A 19,843-nucleotide genomic window follows, 5' to 3' on the forward strand; every position below is an offset into this window, starting at 1 on the left:
GTTCTTGCAAAACCATGCTTTGTCATAGACCCTAGCTCTGCTCTCAGGGTCCCTTTATTTAGATCTCCATTCCCCACACAGGGATGAGGCTTTCAGAGGTTCTGATGTTGTAGTAAAGTTTCCAGGATACCTAATACCATCCAGTAGTCTACACATCACATTTTTTGCAATGGTCCAAGAACACTCAGGAAATCTCAGGGTAACGGAAGATTATCTAGAGAACACTGAGATTTTTTTTGTCTTAGGTTCTTTTCTTTTAGACTTTTCATGTGCTCAGTTCTTGAAAGCTGTTGGAGATTTCATGCATTCTTATAACAATTTCCCTTTTAAATATTTGGTTCTAAAAATGTAAAAACCAGTTAGGTGACATATACTATATATATCTATTGATAGATAGATAGATGATAGATGTTAGCTAAATTCTGAGTATTGCCATTATCCAGAGTGATAAACTTGGTCATAGTCTCAGGGTTAGCCAAGTACACAGGGAAATTGTGACTTATATAATATGTATAATTTATACATCTACATTTGTGTATGTGTGTGTGCATGTATGTGGCCTTCCCAGGTGGTAAAGAATCCACCTGCCAATGTAGGAGACATGGGTTCGACCCCTGGGTGGGGAAGATTCTCTGGGGTAGGAAATGGCAACCCACTCCAGTATTCTTGCCTGGGAAATTCCATGAACATAGGAGCCTGGCCGGCTTCAGTCCATGGGGTTGCAAAGAGTTGGACACGACTGAGCAATTGAGCGAGCATGCACACGCATGCATGCATGTGCGTGCGTGTAACTGTATGGAGATATATATTGGAGGTAGAATGAATACTGAGCAGGCCCAGGCTTATTGTGATAACTCCCTGTTTCCTGATCTCCATGCCCTCTTCCTGGGCGGAGCAGCGTTCTATATCATTTTCCAGACAGAGGACCCATCCGCTCTGGGGGAATTCTATGACTATCCCATGGCGTTGTTCAGCACCTTTGAGCTTTTCCTCACCATCATTGATGGGCCTGCCAACTATGATGTGGACTTGCCCTTCATGTACAGCATCGTCTACTTTGCCTTCGCCATCATCGCCACATTGCTTATGATCAACCTGTTGGTCGCCATGATGGGCGACACACACTGGCGGGTGGCCCACGAACAGGACGAGCTCTGGAGGGCCCAGGTAAGTTTGTTAGTGTCAGTCTTACTGAGGGTCAGGGGCTGGAGAGAACAATCAAAGTGGAATATGTCATGGTAGATGACTCTTAGGAGAGCTATGGAACAACCCAATGGGGGTGGTCATCTCAACAGAGGAATTTTTGAATAGATGGAGGAGAAGTTGATAGGATGGTAGCATAGGGTTAGGATCAACACCCAGGAACTGTGTGTTGACCACAGGAGCAGGGTAGATTCAAGAGTCAGCCTTGACTCCAGAGGCAACTAGAAACTTTATTCTTCTTATGTATTCTATACTCTGATTTCTCTTCAGATCGTATAAATCTTTCACCTTTTAACTTTCTTGTCCTTATCTATTTTAGCTTTTCATTTGAAACTTATCTTGTATTTGCTTTTATAACTGTTTTTCTATTATCTTTTCTTTATATCACCATAGCCTAATAAAATCTTAGAGTTGGTAGTGTCTTTAGTGGTCTTCTAGTTGAGCTCCTACCCAACATATACTTGTATACTCATTTATTGGTCAGAGGGTAATTCAGTGTCTTCTTTAATGCTAAGGAAGACCTTATTATCATGTGGATTTGGGTAGAGGTTGGGAGGAGAGAGCTTTTTCATATTTCAAAAGTTTTTGTTATTAGAAAAGTCCATACTGTATTGAGCTGAAACCTATCTTTCTATAAGATAGAAAAACCGGGCCACTCTTTGGCCCCCGTGTTTTCCTCTTATATAATGCACAACACATTCTCCCTTCCATGCACCATTAAAATATTTGAAGAGAGACATTGTTTGTCCCCTCAGACTTTCCATTCATTAGCACTAATTATTTGGAGGCTTCTCCTGTGCTGGAAAATGTCTGGGATTTGGCAGCACAAGCAAGATGACGTAGTCTGTGCCCTCATGGGGCTTACAGGCTGGCTGGAAAGACAGACATTAAAACTTCATAGAAAGCCATGTAATTAGAAGAGCAAATGTGTTGTAGAGAAATGAAGATGCTAAGAACAGGAGGCAAGAGAAGAGTTGGACTGGAAAGTTAGAAAGTGCTTTCCTGATAGACTGACATTTAAGATGAGCCTCTAAACATGGGTAATAATTCATCAATTATGAAGAATAAGGGGGTACTTCCTGGGTGGTCCAGTAGCTAAGACTCTGGGATCCCAATGCAGAGGGCCAGGGTTAGATACCTGGTCAAAGAACTAGACCCCACACACCAAAACTAAAACCTAGTGCAGTCAAGTAAATATTCTTTTAAAAAAGAATATGGGGAGAAAATGGGTGTTAGAATTTTTATCCATCGGAACACTTGGCTATGGGGACAGAAAAGCAAACTCAAATAGACTTGGGAAAAAAGACAGTGGGAAGATGTGTTGATCCTAACTGGAACATTTAAGAACTCCATCTCACCCGATACATGAGCTTCTCTGTTGTTCTCTTTCGTCCTGACTCCTCTAAGTCAGTCTCTTGCATCATGTTGCTGAGATAGCTTACAGAAGCTCTAAGCTGACAAAGGAGTGAGTAGATACGCCCATTCCAGTGGCCCCACTCTTTTTATTTATTCTTTTTCTTTTTTTGCTACACTGGATTTTTGTTCTGGCATGGGGGCTTCCTCTAGGTGTTGTGCATGGGGGCCTCTTTAGTTGCCAGAGTAAGGGGTCTAGAGCTCCAAGGTCCAGTATTTGCAGTGACCTTAGTTGCTCTGCAGCATGCGGGATCTTACTTTCCTGACCAGGCATCCAAGCTGAGTCTCCTGCACTGGAAAGCAGATTCTCAACCACTGGACCACCAGCAAAGTCTCAAGGGGCCCCTTTCTTACTGTATTCTAGGTGACTCCTGATGCTGTGGCTCTGTAGCCTTCTGTCCGCTGAACCCATTTCATTGCAACAAGTTTGGTCATAGGTGGATCCTTCCATTTAAGCCTAAGGCCAAGGATTGGAGAACTGGTGGTGGTGGTTAGAGTTTTGGGGATAATAGATGAATCAACCAGGACTGTGTGAGGTCCAGTCTGTTCTAACTGATGGACTGACAGTAGAGAAGAAGTGATTTCCTGAACATCAGATGGGCTCTGTTCCCAGAAGAAGATGGGGAGGCTGAATGATGGTGCAGGAAGAAAGAATAAGTGTCCCTTTCAAGATAAAGAAAAAGCACTATCTAGGGAAAGGAAATAGAATGATTGAAAGTCCTGAGGGTGGGGGGAAATTGGCACAACTCAGGAGCAGAGAGAAGACCAAGAAAATCATGGAGTGCTGAGAAAGATGGGAGCAGAAGATGAAGTAGAGAACTAAGTTATTTTAGGGATTCCTAGTTCATTCCATCACTCAAGCTTCCTGGACCCAATCCATCCTGAATGATCCTCTGTTCAGACCTAGATCCTTGATCCTGGGCCTTTCAAATCTAGAACGATCTTGATGTGATTGGAGGAAAGCAACATAAAGAGGGATTATCCCTTTTCTGGCTTTGAACACTAAACTATAAATAGCACCTAAAATGGAGTCAGGTCTTTTTGTAAATATGCAGTTGGCTGTTATCAAACATGCAACTGGTTCATGATCAAATAGAACCCTCACTTTGCTACATGATTGATTTGACTAAACCCCTTTACCAGGTTTTCCTGTGCTTAACACTGACACTTTAGTCCTATAAATGTAGGACCTTGCATTGGGTTTACTTAAACTTCACATTAGTGGTTTTTGACCAGCATTCCAATCTGGTAAGATCATTTTTATATTGCTTTGTCATCGTGCCTATTATATATCACTCCCAGTTTTGGTTCACAGGCATATTTGATAATCTTGTCTTATGTTTCATCCAAGTTATTAATGAGGGCTAGGTAAAGGACAGGACACATGCCATGCCACTAGAATTTTCCTTGCCAAGTTTGGAGTCATTAACCCACTATTTTCCTTCTTAAGATATGGGTGTATTTTTAATTTCACTGCAGATTCCCTCAATATCAGCAGTTATCATTTTATCCCCAAGATCACAGAAATTCTATTTAATCATTTTATTTAAATCCAAATAATTGGTCTATGGCTTTCCTATGAAAAAGGAAAAGATATTAGTTTGGATGGGATGGCTCATTTTCCATGAATCTGAATGGTAATTCAGATTCAAAACTCTCATAAAATAGTCTCTCCTTTTGCAGTGAGTGATGAGGAAGGAAGCAGCACAGCACCTCACACGGGCAAGGGGGTGGATGGTGGCTGTCATGCATCCCTTCTGATCTGGTGCCCTCCTTCCCCTCTGGCTTCCCTCTGTCAGTAGCCCTAGGGTCCGCTCAGCCTCATGGCTCTTTCTGGGTTCTTCCCCTGTCTCTCATCTCCTCCTAGGTTGTGGCCACCACGGTGATGCTGGAGAGGAAGATGCCTCGCACCCTGTGGCCGCGCTCTGGCATCTGTGGGTACAAGTACGGGCTGGGGGACCGCTGGTTCCTGCGGTGAGTGACCATGAAGACCTGTGGACTGTCCACCCATGCGAGGCCATGGGAACCAGGGTGCCCGGTTCTGCACGTATGACCCTCCTCTCCATTCTCGGGATCCCAAATTGGACCCGAAGGGGAAGTCATCACCCCTTGAAGTGAGACTGTGTTACCCTGTTTAGGGGAGGGTTGCGAAGAGGTAGCGCCAGCCGTGAGTTCTGAAGGGCAGTGATGTGTGAACCGCGGCGAAGGCTATTCACGCTCCACTGTGGGCATGAGCTCCTCAAACGGGTCTAGTCTTGTTCCCACCTGACCCCCACTTCCAGTAGATTTTAAAGAATTAATTAATTAATTTTTTCTGGCTGTGCTGGGTCTTCATTGCTGGTGGGCTTTCCTCTAGTTGCGGCAAGCAGGGGGCTACTCTAGTGCAAGGGCTTTGCACTGCGGGGGTGTCTCTTGTTTCAGAGCATGGGCTCTAGGGTGTGTGGGCGTCCGTAGCCACACCCCCCGGCCTCTAGAGCAGGCTCAGTAGTTGTGGCACACGGGCTTCGTTGTGCCGTGGCACTGGGGATTCTTCCCGGACCAGGGATCAAACCTGTGTCTCCTGCATTGGCCGGTGCATTCTTTACCGTTGAGCCACCGCGAAAGCCCTCTAGTGTATTTTTAGAGCTTCTAGTCTAGCCTGCAAGCTAAGCTGCTCCTTCATACCCTACCTTCAACCTCCTGACGTGGCTTGCCTCTCTCATGTATTACCTGACTCGCATCTCCTCATCCTTATGACACGCTTATCTTTTAATTGGCTGCTTTCTCTTTCATACTCACCCACATTCCCCCCGCCATCACCGCCCCCCCAGCCCCCCCAGGCCCTACTACCCTCCAAGTCCTGAAGGCGCAGCACTTCCGGTCTCTCTCCCAGTTTATCCTCCACTTCCCTTCATTTGATCCTAGCAGGTCTTCCGGCTTCAACGCTGCTCCTTTCCTCCCACTCTCCTCTCATTGCCGGTTCCTACCTGTGCTGCGTTCACTTTGGCTTCTCCTCATGGCCCGGTCTCTCCCCAGATCAGCTGAGCCTTTCTCCCTTTTCACCTCCTCAGAGTTGAGACCAACCAAGACCAGAATACTTTGCGAGCGCGTCGCTACGTGGAAGCTTTCAAGGGCTCAGACAAGGAGGAAGGACAAGGGCATCCCCCTGAGAAACGGCCCTCGGTGACTGAAAGCGGGCTTCTAGCCAGAGCCTCCCTGGCCCCCCCGACCCCTTCCCTGTCCCGGACCACCTCTCGAAGCAGCGGCAGTCACCGAGGCTGGGAGATCATTCGTCGCAACACCCTGGGACACGTGAATCTCGGACTGGACCTTGGGGAGGGGGATGGAGAGGATCGGGTTTATCAGTTATGATCAGGACCCTTGTTACTCTCGTCCTGACTCCAGGTGGGCCTGGGTGAAGGCAAAGAGAGAGAGAGAGACACTGCTTGTGAAGCATCCTCCCTTCCTGCCTGTTAACCCTGTGAGGGGTGGACAGAAGAATTCTCCCAGGCCATCCATACCTCACCTGTCACCTCAGCATTCCCAGGAATGAGTACCTTCTGGCTTCTTGGAAGTCCCACATCTTGGGAAAAGAGGGTATCTGTTCAAGCAGAGTTAGGCTTGGCAACGAAAGACGCCAGGTAGGGATGCTAGGCCAAAGCCTGGGTCATCTCCTTTTCTGCCCCACGGGGCACTAGACTGAGCCGTGACATCTCCCAGGGCTTCAGGAAGCACGAGCCGGGCATGGCCCTGAGGTTGTAAGCCTCACCTTTTCCTGCACCTCATAGGACCCCCTCCCCACCTCACAGCCAAACCCACACTAGAAAACTACAAGAAGAACGGTTATTTATCCTTCCTTTATTAAAAAAATGTATTATGATATGCAGAACATAAAATTTACCATTTTAACCTTTTTTTAGCTGTACCGTTCAGTGGTATTAAGTTCATTCACATTGCTGGGCAACCATCACCACTATTCATGCAGGGAATTTTTTTAAACCAAAAATCGTATACCCATTAAACACGAACTCCTCATCATTCCTTCCCCATAGTCCCTGATAACCAATATCCTACTTTCTGTCTATGATTTTAAGTTTTCTAGTTACCTCGTAAAAGTGGAATTATCCAACATTAGTCCCATTGTGCCTGGCTTATTTGATGTAGCATAAAGTTTTCAAGATTCATCCATCCTATAGCGTGAGTCAGAATTTCATTCCTTTGAAAGGTCAAATGTAATATCTCATTATATGTTTAGATCACTTTGTGTTTATCCATCCCTCCACTGATGGACAGTTGGGTTGTTCCACCTTTGGCTGTTGTCATACTGCTGTGAACATTGGTGTACAATTATCTTTCCAAGTTCCTGCTTTTAGTTTCTTTGGATACTGAAAACTTCCAAACTTCCGTTGATCATCTAAGGATCAAATGAAGGGAAATGGAGGGAGGCGGAGGATAAACTGGGATAGAGACCCAAAGGGCTGCACATTGAGGATTTGGAGCAGCAGGGCTTGTGTGGGGGCGTGATGGTGGGAGGAATGTGGGTGAGTAGGAAAGAGAAAACAGCCAATTAAAAGATAAGTGAAAGTAGTTTTGTGAAACTTCTAGCAGTTTTCTAGAAGTGGAATGGCTAGATCTTAGGGCACGTCTTTATTAAACTTTTTGAGGGACTACCATCCTGTTTCCGGCAGCAGCTGTACTGGTTTACATTTCCTGAAGGAATGCACAGGATTCCAGTTTGTCCACATCCTCACCAACGTGACTTTCTGATTTTTAAAAAAATTTATAGTAGCCATCTTTTTATTATGCAATGGTATCTCATTGTGGTTTTGTGCATTTCCCCAATAACAGAGCTTTCCTGGTAGCTCAGTTGGTAAAGAATCCACCTGCAATACAGGAGACCCCGGGCTACCCCCTCCAGTATTCTGGCCTGGAGAATTCCATGGACTATACAGTCCATGGGGTCGCAAAGAGCTGGACACGACCGAGTGACTTTCACTTTCACTTTCAATGAGTAACAACATTGAGCATCTTTTCAGGGCTCACTGGCATTTGTATATCTTTTTTTCTTGGGGAAATGTTTTTTCAAGTCCTTTGTCCAGTTTGTTTTGGGGGCTTGGGGGTTGCTATTTTTCAGTTGTCTTATCCTTGTGTTTTGAGACTTAGAGTCTAAAGTGTATCTCATTTGCATCCTCATGTGTTTTTAAATATGGATGGTAAAGTATTCCTCTCTCTGCGTGGTTGGCCCCATCAATTATTTTATGGGGCCATCCCTGGCTTGTCGCTCAGGTTGCCTGTTAGTAGCTGTTCATCCTTGTGTCTGGAGGTAGCAGGCTTCCAGCTATGTCTCCTGCAACAGCTCTCCTCTGCCCCAGCTCCGTTGCCCCTGCACTGAGGTGTGGGGTGGACAGCAATCACAGAGCATGGGCCATCCCTTTCCAGGAAGGAAATTGGAAACTAGGTGTCTGGGGTACCCATCACAGCCTCGCTTCTGTCTCCAGCCCTTCTCATCCCAGCCCTGTCAACACCCTCACCACAAAGCCGTAGCAACTTTTTAAGAGGACTGTGATCTGGAAGAGCAAAAAGGTAAGTGGGATTTGTGAAACTGCCCCTAGGTTCATCCAGATACACACGCAAGGCCCAGGTGAGTGTGGAATGGTGAGGGATAACTCTTTCTCACACACACACACATGCGCAGGATAACTCACACACACACACAGAGGTTCACAGGTGGTATAGTTTCTAAATGTGCTCAGTCAGCGTGATTCCTCCTATCTTCATTCACAATGGAAGCTCTCCCTCTCCTGTGTAAAACTAAACTCCCATCTGTATTCCAGATACAGTTTTCTTTCTCTTCAGGCAGATCTGTCCGCCACTGTATCCTCCAACTCCTCTCATTATTCTAACTTCAACCTCTCTCTCTCCCCAAGTGATGCTAGTCAGCAAATAACCACGCTCTGCTCTTTCCTATCCTCAAAATTATAATTGCCTTCCTTCGCCTTCCAATTTCTCCTTTGGACTCCTGCCCTATATTTTTACTCCCTTTTCAGGGCCAAACTTCTTAAAAGGAGACTCTGTTGTCTGCTGAGCTCACAGTGAGTCCCCACCCCATTGTGGTTTGACCTTCCCCCTCCAGCTACTAACAGGACTCTTATCAAGGTCATCTCCCCATAGCTGACCCCGTTGAACCATCTGAGTCTTGCGCAAACTCTGTAGGGTTCAATACCACTGGACCACTCACCCCCTCTCAGCATGCCCCTAGTGCCATGCTCGCCTCCCACTCTGCCTGCTTCTCTTCTCCCCATCTCTTAAATAGTTTTGGTCCATGAAGCTCTCTGTTTTCCTCACCACCTGGGAAGTTCCTGCTGCCTCCATGGATGATATTGACACACATGTCTGTGATTTAAGACTTCTTATCTTGGCTTTAGTTCTGTCTCCTGAGCCCCAGGAGACAGCTCAGATGCCTCTCCATTAGACAACTCTACCTGGATATTTGACAGATATCTGGAACTCGACATGTCCCAAACTGAACAGCTTTTCTTCCTCACCAAACCTGCTCCTCCACCAGCATTTCCAATCAAATAAAAGCAGGTGAAGTTGCCTAAGCCCCAAACCTAGGCGTCTTCCTCCACACACCCATCTCAACTCTCATCTGCAGTCTGTCTCAGGTCTGGTGGATTCTACTCCCTAAAACATCTCATTTGAAAAAGAATAACTTTTGAGTAGACGATACATCCCATGGCCCGAGATTCAAAGAGCACATAAGACATACAGAGAAAAGAGCATTCTTGCCTCTATTCCAGCCCCTCAGATATCCACCTCCTCAGGGACATTCAGTAGTAAGTTTGTTCTTTATCCTTCCAAAAATACTTTATGCATGTCCAAGCCTACCTATGTATGGGCTTTCCTGCTGGCTCAGAAGGTAAAGAATCTGCCTGTAATGCAGGCAACTTGGGTTTGATCCTTGGGTTGGGAAGATCCCCTAGAGAAGGGAATGGCCACCCACTCCAGTATTCTTATGTATACATGCCTTTAAAAACACATGCAATATAGTACAATGTAGTAAAGAGGAACAGTTCTTGCTGTTTTCACTCCTTTGAAGACTGTTGCGCTTGTCTCTACTCTTTTGCTAATCTTCCGAAACAGGCCCCTGTGGTCTCCCCACTGCCTTCCAGGAGTGGGTTCCTGTAATCTTGTTTTTTCCCACTGCAGTCTTGGTTTTTTCCACTCCACCATCCACACTGGAGCCACACGGATCTTTGTCAGATGCAAGTCTTGCCTCAACCTGTGGTCTGGAAGCCCTTCCCTGAGCCGACACCTGGCAACCTCCCTAGCCTCTTCACCCTTGTCTTCTCTGGGCCTCTCTTTCATCATGATAATCATTATTGGTTCCTCCTCTTCTTTCCTCCTTTTCAGCATTCACAGTTTCTGGATCTTTCTACCTCTCTGCACCCATCCTCCCTTCCATCTTTGTAACTTCTGCTCCTCCTATGAGTCTCAACAATTGTATACTGTGTTTGTGTGTGTGTGTGTGTGTGTGTGTGTGTGTGTGTGTGTGTGTGTGTGTGTTGGTGGGCAGGGGGTGAGCGTGGGAGACTGGCTCAGAGGCTAGATTGGAGTCTGCCTGGTCAATTTCCAAGCCACCTATATTTTCTTTTCATTATACATCCTGAACTTTGGGTGCTCATTTTTTTAAATCTTTTCCTTAATAGACTATAAGCTCCACAGAGGAGAATGTGATGCCCATATTATTAAGTATTGTGTTCCCAGTGCTTGGCATAATTTCTGGTACAATGTAGTCTGTAATAAATATTCATTAATCAAATCTATGAATGAGTGACCTGTTTTTATTCTAAGTTCTTCTATGGACATATTTCAGATATTTCTTTCACCTGTCAAGGGTAGTAGAGAGAAAAATACTGGCCTTTGTGTAGGATTGTAATAGTTAAAGACATCATAGGGGTGGAAGCACATTGCAAAGGATTTAAAAAAAAATGCTAACATCAGTCATCACTGGGGAATTTTCCCTGCTTATATATACTTTCGTGTGTTCAAGAGACAGACAAAGAAAGAGAAAGGGAACGGGGGAAAGGAGGGGATGTGGAATATTATGAAGAAGGAGAAAGAGAGGGAAGGATTTCCAGAAGCAACGCTCTGAGGCAAAGGTTGGGAAACCCGAGGCATGTGGTACCCACTGTAAGAAGTAGTCAAGGCATGAGATTCTTGAGATTCTACATCTATGGGATTCTATTCTATGAGCTTCTGCATCTGCCTGTGGGAGCCCAAGTATGACATGAAAAGAGAGACACCCAGGCACTGCTGTGCAGCAAGACAGATGCGGTAAGAGAATCCCCTGGGTGCTGGAGGGTTAAAGGAGTGTTTTGGACCCAACACGATGGGGTGACGCTGCCAGGCTCATGGGCTACAGAGACCGCAGAGACTGGACGAGCTGGGGGGACAGAGGAAAGGAAATACCAGGGTCCCTGCTTTGGGAAGTCTTCGGGTCCCCCCACAAACACTTACCGTGTCCCTCCTTCTCTCCCCCCTGCCCTGAATAGAGGAGCGGAACAGTCTGGCTCCCATGCACCTGACCTGCCAGAGGCGGGCAGCTGATGGGAGGACAGGTAGCTCTGGATTTTAAAAACGCATCACCTCTCAGCTGTTTGCTAAGTATTTGATTGACAGGGTTCTGAGTTCTGGTGACATGGTGGCACAACCCTGGGGAAGGACTCTGCCTGCAGCCAGAGAAGAGTGGGCAGGGGCCAGGCTTCCCACCCCCATGCTGGGCTGCCTCTGTGGGCCCTGTGAGCACAGATCAGAGGCACAGGGGGCAGCACACAAGGGCCCACCTGCCTCGAGATTACTCCACGAAATTGGAGAAAATGCCTTGACTTTGGCATGGGAGCTAGCATCATTGACCTCTCTGGGATGGGTCCACCTGTTTCTGTTCAGTTCAGTTCAGTCAGTCAGTCGTATCCGACTTTGAAACCAAATGGACTGCAGCACACCAGGCCTCCCTGTTCATCACCAACTCCCAAAGTTTACTCAAACTCATGTCCATCAAGTCAGTGATGCCAATGGTTGTCTCATCCTCTGTCCTTCCCTTTTCCTCCTGCCCTCAATCCCTCCCATTATCAGGGTCTTTTCAAATGAGTCAGCTCTTCATATCAGGTGGCCAGATTATTGGAGTTTCAGCTTCAACATATCTAATGAATATTCAGGACTGATTTCCTTTAGGATAGACTGATTAGATTTCCTTGCAGTCCAAGGGACTCTCAACAGTCTTCTCCAACACCACAGTTCAAAAACATCAATTCTTCAGCGCTCAGCTTTCTTTATAGTCCAACTCTCACATCCATACACGATCACTGGAAAAACCATAGCCTTGACTAGCCGGACCTTTGTTGACCAAGTAATGTCTCTGCTTTTTAGCCCCCCTGTCAAGGGTGGTCATAACTTTCCTTCCAAGAAGTAAGCGTCTTTTAATTTCATGGCTGTAGTCTCCATCTGCAGTTCCTTAAGGCTCATAAAAAATATGACAATGTGCCAGGAAAGAAGTCCTTTGACACACTGAGTGGTGTCACATCGACAGGGAGCTTGGGTCAAGGGGCCCCTCTCTCTGCCCCCAGGAGGGCAGCCAGGAGGGCAGCCAGGAGGGAGCCGCCTGGGCGGGGCTGGACACACCAGCCTCCTGTGGCCGTGGCATCAAGGAGCTGGCTGCGGGGCCAGAGCGGGGCCCAGGGTGGGGGTCCCACTCACCTGTGCCGTGTGGCGGGCATCTGAGGAGGGGTCTGCCACGGGTCTGCTTCTCTTCCTCCTGCTTGTTGCTTGCCTGACCCCTTCCTGATCAAGCGCTGGAGTCGACTGAGTGGGACCAGCACAAGTTTCCTCCAAGAAACACTACCTCTGCCACCTCCCTGCCCCCCACCACCTCCACCTCTATTGACCAGGGCCAGCCTGCCTTAGGTCCTGAGCTAACCTAGGGCCATTCCACTGTCCTCTGCCGACTTCCTCATCCCCAGTGGAGAGCCAGAGCCCCTGCAGGGAGATGGGTGCAGGTCAAAGCCCAGCCTCAGGGGCCCACTCCGCCGTGGGGCTAGCTGATGGCTTCCTTACTGACTTTACCTTTGGGCTGCGCTTGGTCTTCACTGTTGCACGAGGGCTTTCTCCAGTTGCGGTGGGTCGGCTTCTCATTGCAGTGCTTCTCTTGTTTCAGCCCCTGGGGCTCTAGAGCTCAGGCTCTGTAGCTGTGGTGCGTGGGCTTTGTTGCCCAGTGGCACGTGGAATCTTCCCGGACCAGGCACTGAACCCATGTCCCCTGCATTGGCAGGAGGATTCCTAACCCCTGGGCCACCAGGAAGTTCCGCTGATGACTTCTGACTTGTCTGCCTGCCATGATGGGGACCGTGACACAGCAGCACACACGTGGAGGCATGGGCATCTCAGCAATGGAGGCAGTCATGATCGCACTATCTTTGCCTCCCCCTAAGTCTCTCTCAGGCCTTCGCTCCTCATCTCTCTCTGGTCAAGGCCCCCAGATTCAGAAATTAGAAGGTAAGGGAGCCAGACAGATGCTTCAGTGAGTGGTATGAAGCTGACCTCCGACCCAGGCCTCGCAGACTCTTTCCTGCCCCTGGGTCCCAGCGCGTGCCTACGGTGGATGTCTCAGGGACTCTCAGGCTCCCACCACCCGGGTCTCACAGGTCTGGAGGAAACAGTTGCCAAGTGGTCCTCCTTTACCCAGAAGTCTCTGCCCTTCATCTTCTCTCTCCCACTGAGGGTGAATCCAGTAGGCAAGACAGGGTGGCTCCCAGGCCCCATGACTTTGTTCAGCTGTCAGCACCCCTGGTCCCAGGCTTAGGACTGGCAGGCTGCAAGCATGCCACACCCTCCCTTCCTCCCAGCTGCTGCCCACTGCCCACCTTCTGTGGGTCCGTCACCTTCTCAGGGGGCTCAGTCATGTCCGACTCTTTGCAACCTCATGGACTGTAGCCCTCCAGGCTCCTCTGTCCATGGAATTCTCCAAACAAGAATACTGGAGTGGGATGCCATTTCCTTCTCCAGGGGATCTTCCTGACCCAGGGATCAAACTCAGGTGTCCCACATTGCTGGCAGATTCTGACCCCAGGGAAGCCCCTTTGTTGGGGGCAGAGGCTGTTTTCTCTGTGTTTGGCTGGGGTCTGATGTACTCCACCCACACACTCAGGCCCCTGCCACCTTCCCTTGTTCCCCTGCCACCTCTGGCCCTGTTTCTTGCACACTGAGCCCAACATTAGCCTTTGAGTCCTGAGAAATGAAATAGTTTGCAATTTCCTTGGTACCAGTCACTGTCCATAAAACACAGTCCAACATATACTCTAGTGGGGCAAGAGAAGAGCATGGTGTAATTTAACCTCTTCCTCCAAGGCTCTGCATGCAATAAGCAGGGCATGGTCAGGTCAAGAGATGGTTTTAATTCAGTGCACTTCTTTGCAAGAAGGGAGTGAAGAAGAGAAGATGGGCTGGGACTTGCCTGGCAGCGTGAGGATGGATACAGAGAGAAGAAAAGGGAGAACATGACATTGGAGTTGAGCTTCAAGCCGTGAGCTAGAGTTTAAGAATCACATAATTTCTAATGTGATAGAGTTTAAGATCAGATAACTCCTAATGTGATGTGAGAGTTGGAGTATAAAGAAAGCTGAGTCCCATAAATGGATGCTTTTGAACTGTGGTTTTGAAGACTCTTTAGGGTCCCTTGAACTGCAAGGAAATCCAACCAGTCCATCCTAAAGGAAATCGGTCCCGAATATTCATTGGAAGGACTGATGTTGCAGCTGAAACTCCAATACTTTGGCCACTTAGTGTGAAGAACTGACTCATTGGAAAAGACCCTGATGCTGGGAAAGATTGAAGGCAGGGGGAGAAGGCAATGATAGAGGATGAGATGGTTGGATGGCATCACTGACTCAATGGACATGAGTTTGGGCAAGCTCCAGGAGTTGGTGATGGACAGGGAAGCCTGGCGCGCTGCAGTCCATGGGGTCACAAAGAGTCAGACATGACTGAGCAACTGAACTGACTGAATTACTAACGTACGGCATCTTCCTGAACTGGGGCAGGATTGACATGGTTACAGAGATGGTGATGGGGGAATGCCACAGACCCTAATTCCTCCCTATGTAGTTCATTGGTGAACAAGAGAGTTTGATGTAATCAGTCTCTCTTTAAAAGTATTCTATTTATTTATTTTGACTATACTGGGAGGCACGTGGAATCTTAGTTCCCCAACTGAGGATTGAATGGAGTCATAACCACAGGACTGCCAGGGAGGGCCTGATTACACAGTCTGTTGGGAGGGAGAAGGGATGAGGTCCATTGGATGAATGATACAGAAACCTCACTGTGTGGGGAAAACAGGCAGCGGTTGGCTGGTCTCTGATCCCAGGAGGGAATGTGGCCATGGATGGGTAAGCTGGTCACCGAAAGGGCTCCAGGACACAGAGACAACAGCAGGTGAGAGGAGTGAGAGGATAAAAATAGAGGCTGTGACTGTACATTTACCTCTGGCTAGGCATCCCCCACGGCTGCCCGCTGAGTCTCCTAACCTGTTAGCTGCTGCTGTTCCTCTACAGAAGGTCACTAAAGCCCAGAGGGGCATCCCTGACAGTAAATATTTTGGTTCATCCACCCACCACCTGCCGTGGTGGGCACAACCTTGGCCACAGACCACACACCAGCCCCTCCAATGTGCACTCCTACGCGCACGCCAATGGCAGCCCGGGGCTCTGTGGTTTCCTGCACTCCAGCTCCTGTGCAAAGATTTCCAGGACAGCCCGGACTGCCTGCTGGTTTCTGGACTTTTTCCCGTAGCTTGGGGACAGATCAGAGTTAGCTCTTGGAGTTGGAAATCAGCCTGTCCTAGAGAAGTGGGGAGGGGTCAGGGAGGGAACCAGTGGCCTGAGAACTGCCCCCAGGACAGCCTGCTGATGCTAGACTGATGCCCCCTGGCCTGTGAACTGATTGTATCAGGAGCTCACTGAATACTCTGCCAGGGCCTCTAGCGGACGCCAAACAGGGAGGAGATTGCCAATAAAATGTGCCCCTGAAGGACTGCTGGGAAGGCTACCATTCTCGGTAAAGGAAAGGGTTTGGCTTTAGGCTTGGGTTTCCTACTGCTCTTTTTTAAAAATTGTTATTGGAATACAGTTGATTTATAATGTTGTGTTAGTTTCTGCTGAACAGCGAAGTGAATCAGTTATACATATACGTGTGTGCGTGCCTACTCACCTGTCGTCTCTGACTCTTTGCCACCCCGTGGACTGTAGTCTGCCGGTCTGGATCCCCTGCCACATGCGCTGATGCAGAGCCTGTGGCCACCCTCTACGGGAGGGGCCGGGGGGGCTCTACCCACTCATGGCACTGGGTCCTTGAAGCCTAGGTATTTGGGCAGGGGAATGGAGGAAGGTGAGGTGGTGAAAGTCATTTTCTCTGTTTTCTAGTTCTTCTTACTGCTGTGGCCTGACCAGGGGACCTGCCTACGGAGGGTCAGAATTGCTCAAGAGCCGTCTGTCTAGACAAGGCACTGTTTGGCTTCCATCCATCCATAGTAGCCGCTGGCTACCTCCGGGCCCTTGGTCTGGCCTCTCCCTCTTTCTCTTAGCCTCCCACTGCACACTGCCCCCCTGGCTCACTCAAGTATTTGCCTTAGAATCTGCCCAGTTCCTAGTGTCCCTGCCAGGCGCTGCCCTACAGTCCTTAAGGGGAGCCCCACCCCCTCTCCTGGCTGCCTCTCCATCAAGAGGTGAAGAGGAGGCCCAGAGCTCCTTATCCCCAGGTCAGGCCTGCCTTTTGGGTGGGATCTTCAGGCGCTGGTCCCCAGGGCCCTCCCTTCATACCTGTCCCGACTCAGGCAAGAGTGCCCACCTGCTCCAACTGTTCCTCCCCCGCCTTCAACTGTGGTCCCTACTTTTATAACCAGTCTGGCATTTCACTTGTTTTTTCTGACAGATGGAGAAGGAAATGGCAACCCACTCCAATCCTCTTGTCTAGAAAATTCCATGGATGGAGGAACCTGGTGGACCACAGTGCATGGGGTTGCAGAGTTGGACATGATGGAGCGACTTCACTTTCATGAAAGTGAAAAGGACACAGGCGGTAGGGTATTTGGGTGAGTGATCACGCTAAACAAATAGAATCTGAGAGTTCTTACCATCACCATGTTTGCTGTTTCCCTGAGTTTGCTTTTGGGTGGGGAGAGAGAGAGACCAAAAAGTGCAGGTGGGGACAAGTTGGGGGAAGATTGCCAGTAAAATGTGCCCCTGAAGGACTGTGGGAAAAGGCTACCATTTCTGGTAAAGGAAAGGGTTTTGCTTTAGGCTTGGGTTTTTTTATTGTCTTTTTAAAAATTTTTATTGGAATATAGTTGATTTATAGTGTTGTGTTCATTTCAAAAAAAGTGAATCAGTTATACGTGTGTGTGTGCTTCGTCGCTTGTCCTGTATAGCTTGGTGACCCCATGGACTATACCCTGCCAGGCTCCTTTGTCCATGGGATTCTCCCGGCAAGAATACTGGAGTGTGCTGCCATGCCCTCCCCCAGGGAATCTTCCCGACCCAGGGATCCAACTCGCGACTCTTGTGGCTCCTGCATTGAAGGCAGATTCTTTACCCACTGAACCACCTGGGAAGCCCATATATACACATATATCCACTGTTCTTTAGATTCTTTCCCTGTGTCATTACAGGTCACTACAGAGTATTGAGTAGAGTTCCCTGTGTTATACAGTAGGTTCTTATTCATTATCTATTTTATACGTAGTAGTGACTTCCCTGATGGCTCAGATGGTAAAGCGTCTGCCTACAATGTGGGAGACCTGGGTTCAAGCCCTGGGTCGGGAAGATCTCCTGGAGAAGGAAATGGCACCCCACTCCAGTACTCTTGCCTGGAAAATCCCATGGATGGAGGAGCCTGGTGGGCTGCAGTCCATGGGGTGGCAAAGAACCGGGCTCGACTAAGCAACGTCACTCACTCACTCAGTGTGTATGTGCCAATCTCAATCACTCATGGGCTTGGGTTTTTAATAGCAATGATCTGATCAGAGATATCAGCTAGGTACCATCTCTTGGGCCCCAAACAAGTGCTGTTTCCTTGAAACTTGGTGGGTTCGTGGCTCTTTATCCCATACACCCCAAGCCCAGCATCTCTGGGACTCTGCCCAGAGCAGAGAGGTCAGAAGAACCACGCACCTGGCCCCCAGCCCCACCTCTGGCTGTCCACAGCCCTGGGAGTCCTGGGGTTGGGAGAACGTCACCTTCTCTCCGCTCAAGACCACAGAATCCTACCACAGATCAGGTTAAGGGTGATCAGAAGCCATGGGTCCCCGTCTTCTGCCTCCCTCTCCCCTCTGCTCTCTGCTCAGTGGAGCATCTGGCCCTGGGGTTCAGAGTCAGATCTCACCTGAGACACAAGAGCCTTTTCTGAAAAGGGGTCCTTTCTGACTTCTATTCTATCTGTATGTGGAAGTTGAGAGGACTTTCCTGGGGGAGCAGAGAGGGTTGAAAGGAACAGGAGATCTTAAAAACTCAAGTGCTTAGTTTTGCAGATCAGGACACTAAAAAGGTTAAGTGCCTTGGCTGAGGCCCCACCGTGATTTCTAGTCGAACAGGAGCTGGAGCACAGCTGTTCTGATTACACATCAGTTTCTCTTCCAGAAGCCAGGCATTCTTGGACACATTTGGAAAGTCCTTTGCGAGTGGCACACACTTCAGTGGCTTTGTTCCTGGGTGACTTCCAGGTCTGCAGGCAGAGTACCTCTGATCAGGTAAGGTGGGTGAGAACAGATAGAAGGAGATGACAGAGCAGAGAGGTCTGGCTGTGGAGGGGAGAGGTCTTGGGGTCTGGATAAGAAGAGAGGGAGGAAAAAAAAGGCTTCAGGAAACTGGGCCAGCAGGACGAGAGGCATTGCCCCAGGAAGGCTCTGGACACCCTTCTGTATCCTTCTCAGTTTCCAGAGGGGCCACACTGGGATTACGAGTCCTGACTCCAGCCTGCAGAGACCTCCAGAGAGAGCTGGGTTTGGATCAGAGCTCCGCAGGGCTCCCTCTAAAGCTCCAGACCTCTTACAAACCATGAGAGCCAGAACCTACTTCTCCCCAGACTAGCACCCACTTCCTGGATGGGTGGTTGAGGAAACAAGACATTCAGAATCACTGAGGGGCAGGAGGAGGTTGCAAATCAGGTGAGAACTTTCAAGGCTGAACAATTTTCCTGCAGAGGTGGGCAGGAAGGGCGAGAACTGACCCATGCTGGAGGGAAATAGAAAGGAGAGGAGAACAGGCTTATGTCCATGTCACCACCTATGCCTTTTGGGCACCTTCTGCAAAGGGGTGAGAGTCCAGGAGGATCAATGCCTGTGAATTTTTAAATCTACAATTTCAAGGAAGCCAGGAAACAGACACATCAGTTCAGTTCAGTCCAGTCGCTCAGTTGCATCCGACTCTTTGCGACCCCATGGACTGCAGCACACCAGGCTTCCCTGTCCATCACCAACTCCTGGAGCTTGCTCAAACTCATGTCCATTGAGTCAGTGATGCCATCCAACCATTTCATCCTCTGTCGTCCCCTTCTCTTCCTGCCCTAAATCTTTCCCAGCATCAGGGTCTTTTCCAATGAGTCAGTTCTTCGCAGCAGGTGGCCAGAGTCCTGGAGTTTCAGCTTCAGCATCAGGCACATATGCACATGTGCACGCATAAACGACTGCTGTGAAACATTGCTATGACATATTGATTTAGTTAATGTATAACACGGGCTTCCCAGGTGGTGCTAGTGGTAAAGAATCCGCCTGCCAGTGCAGGAGACCTGGGTTTGATCCCTGGGTGGGGAAAATCCCCTGGAAGAGGGCATGCAACCTGCTCCAGTATTCTTGCCTGGAGAATCCCCATGGACAGAGAAGCCTGGTGGGGTACAGTCCATAGGGTTGCAAAGAGTCAGACACGACTGAAGAGACTTAGTACACACTCATGCACGCACGCACGCAGTGTAAAACATGTCCTGCAGAAACGTGTCAAATTATGTGCACATGCCTATCCGGGAAGGTGGGACCAGCTGCAAGTCCTTCCCCAGGTCCCTACAAGAGAGCAGATGGTCAGCAGGCCCTACATGATGACCCATGGTATGAGCGCACAGGTGGCTCTGAGGAGGGAAGGGTTGTGAGAAGGACAGGCAAAGAGATGGAGCTGCAATCAGCAACTGGAATGAAAAGAGAGCACCAGGG

General features: G+C 48.7%; 1 protein-coding gene across 1 annotated transcript in view; it reads left to right on the forward strand.

Annotated features, from left to right (window-relative positions):
- TRPV5 (transient receptor potential cation channel subfamily V member 5) overlaps positions 1 to 6,458 on the forward strand; it is a 29,995-nt gene extending 23,537 nt beyond the window's left edge. The window contains exons 13-15 of the mRNA XM_018046845.1: positions 899 to 1,167; positions 4,484 to 4,590; positions 5,667 to 6,458. Coding sequence (XP_017902334.1) covers positions 899 to 1,167; positions 4,484 to 4,590; positions 5,667 to 5,967 — 677 coding nt within the window. The 3' untranslated portion in view covers positions 5,968 to 6,458. The remainder of the gene's footprint in view (positions 1 to 898; positions 1,168 to 4,483; positions 4,591 to 5,666) is intronic.

Source organism: Capra hircus, chromosome 4 (genome assembly GCF_001704415.2).
Source record: "Capra hircus breed San Clemente chromosome 4, ASM170441v1, whole genome shotgun sequence".
Classification (NCBI taxonomy): Eukaryota; Metazoa; Chordata; class Mammalia; order Artiodactyla; family Bovidae; genus Capra; species Capra hircus.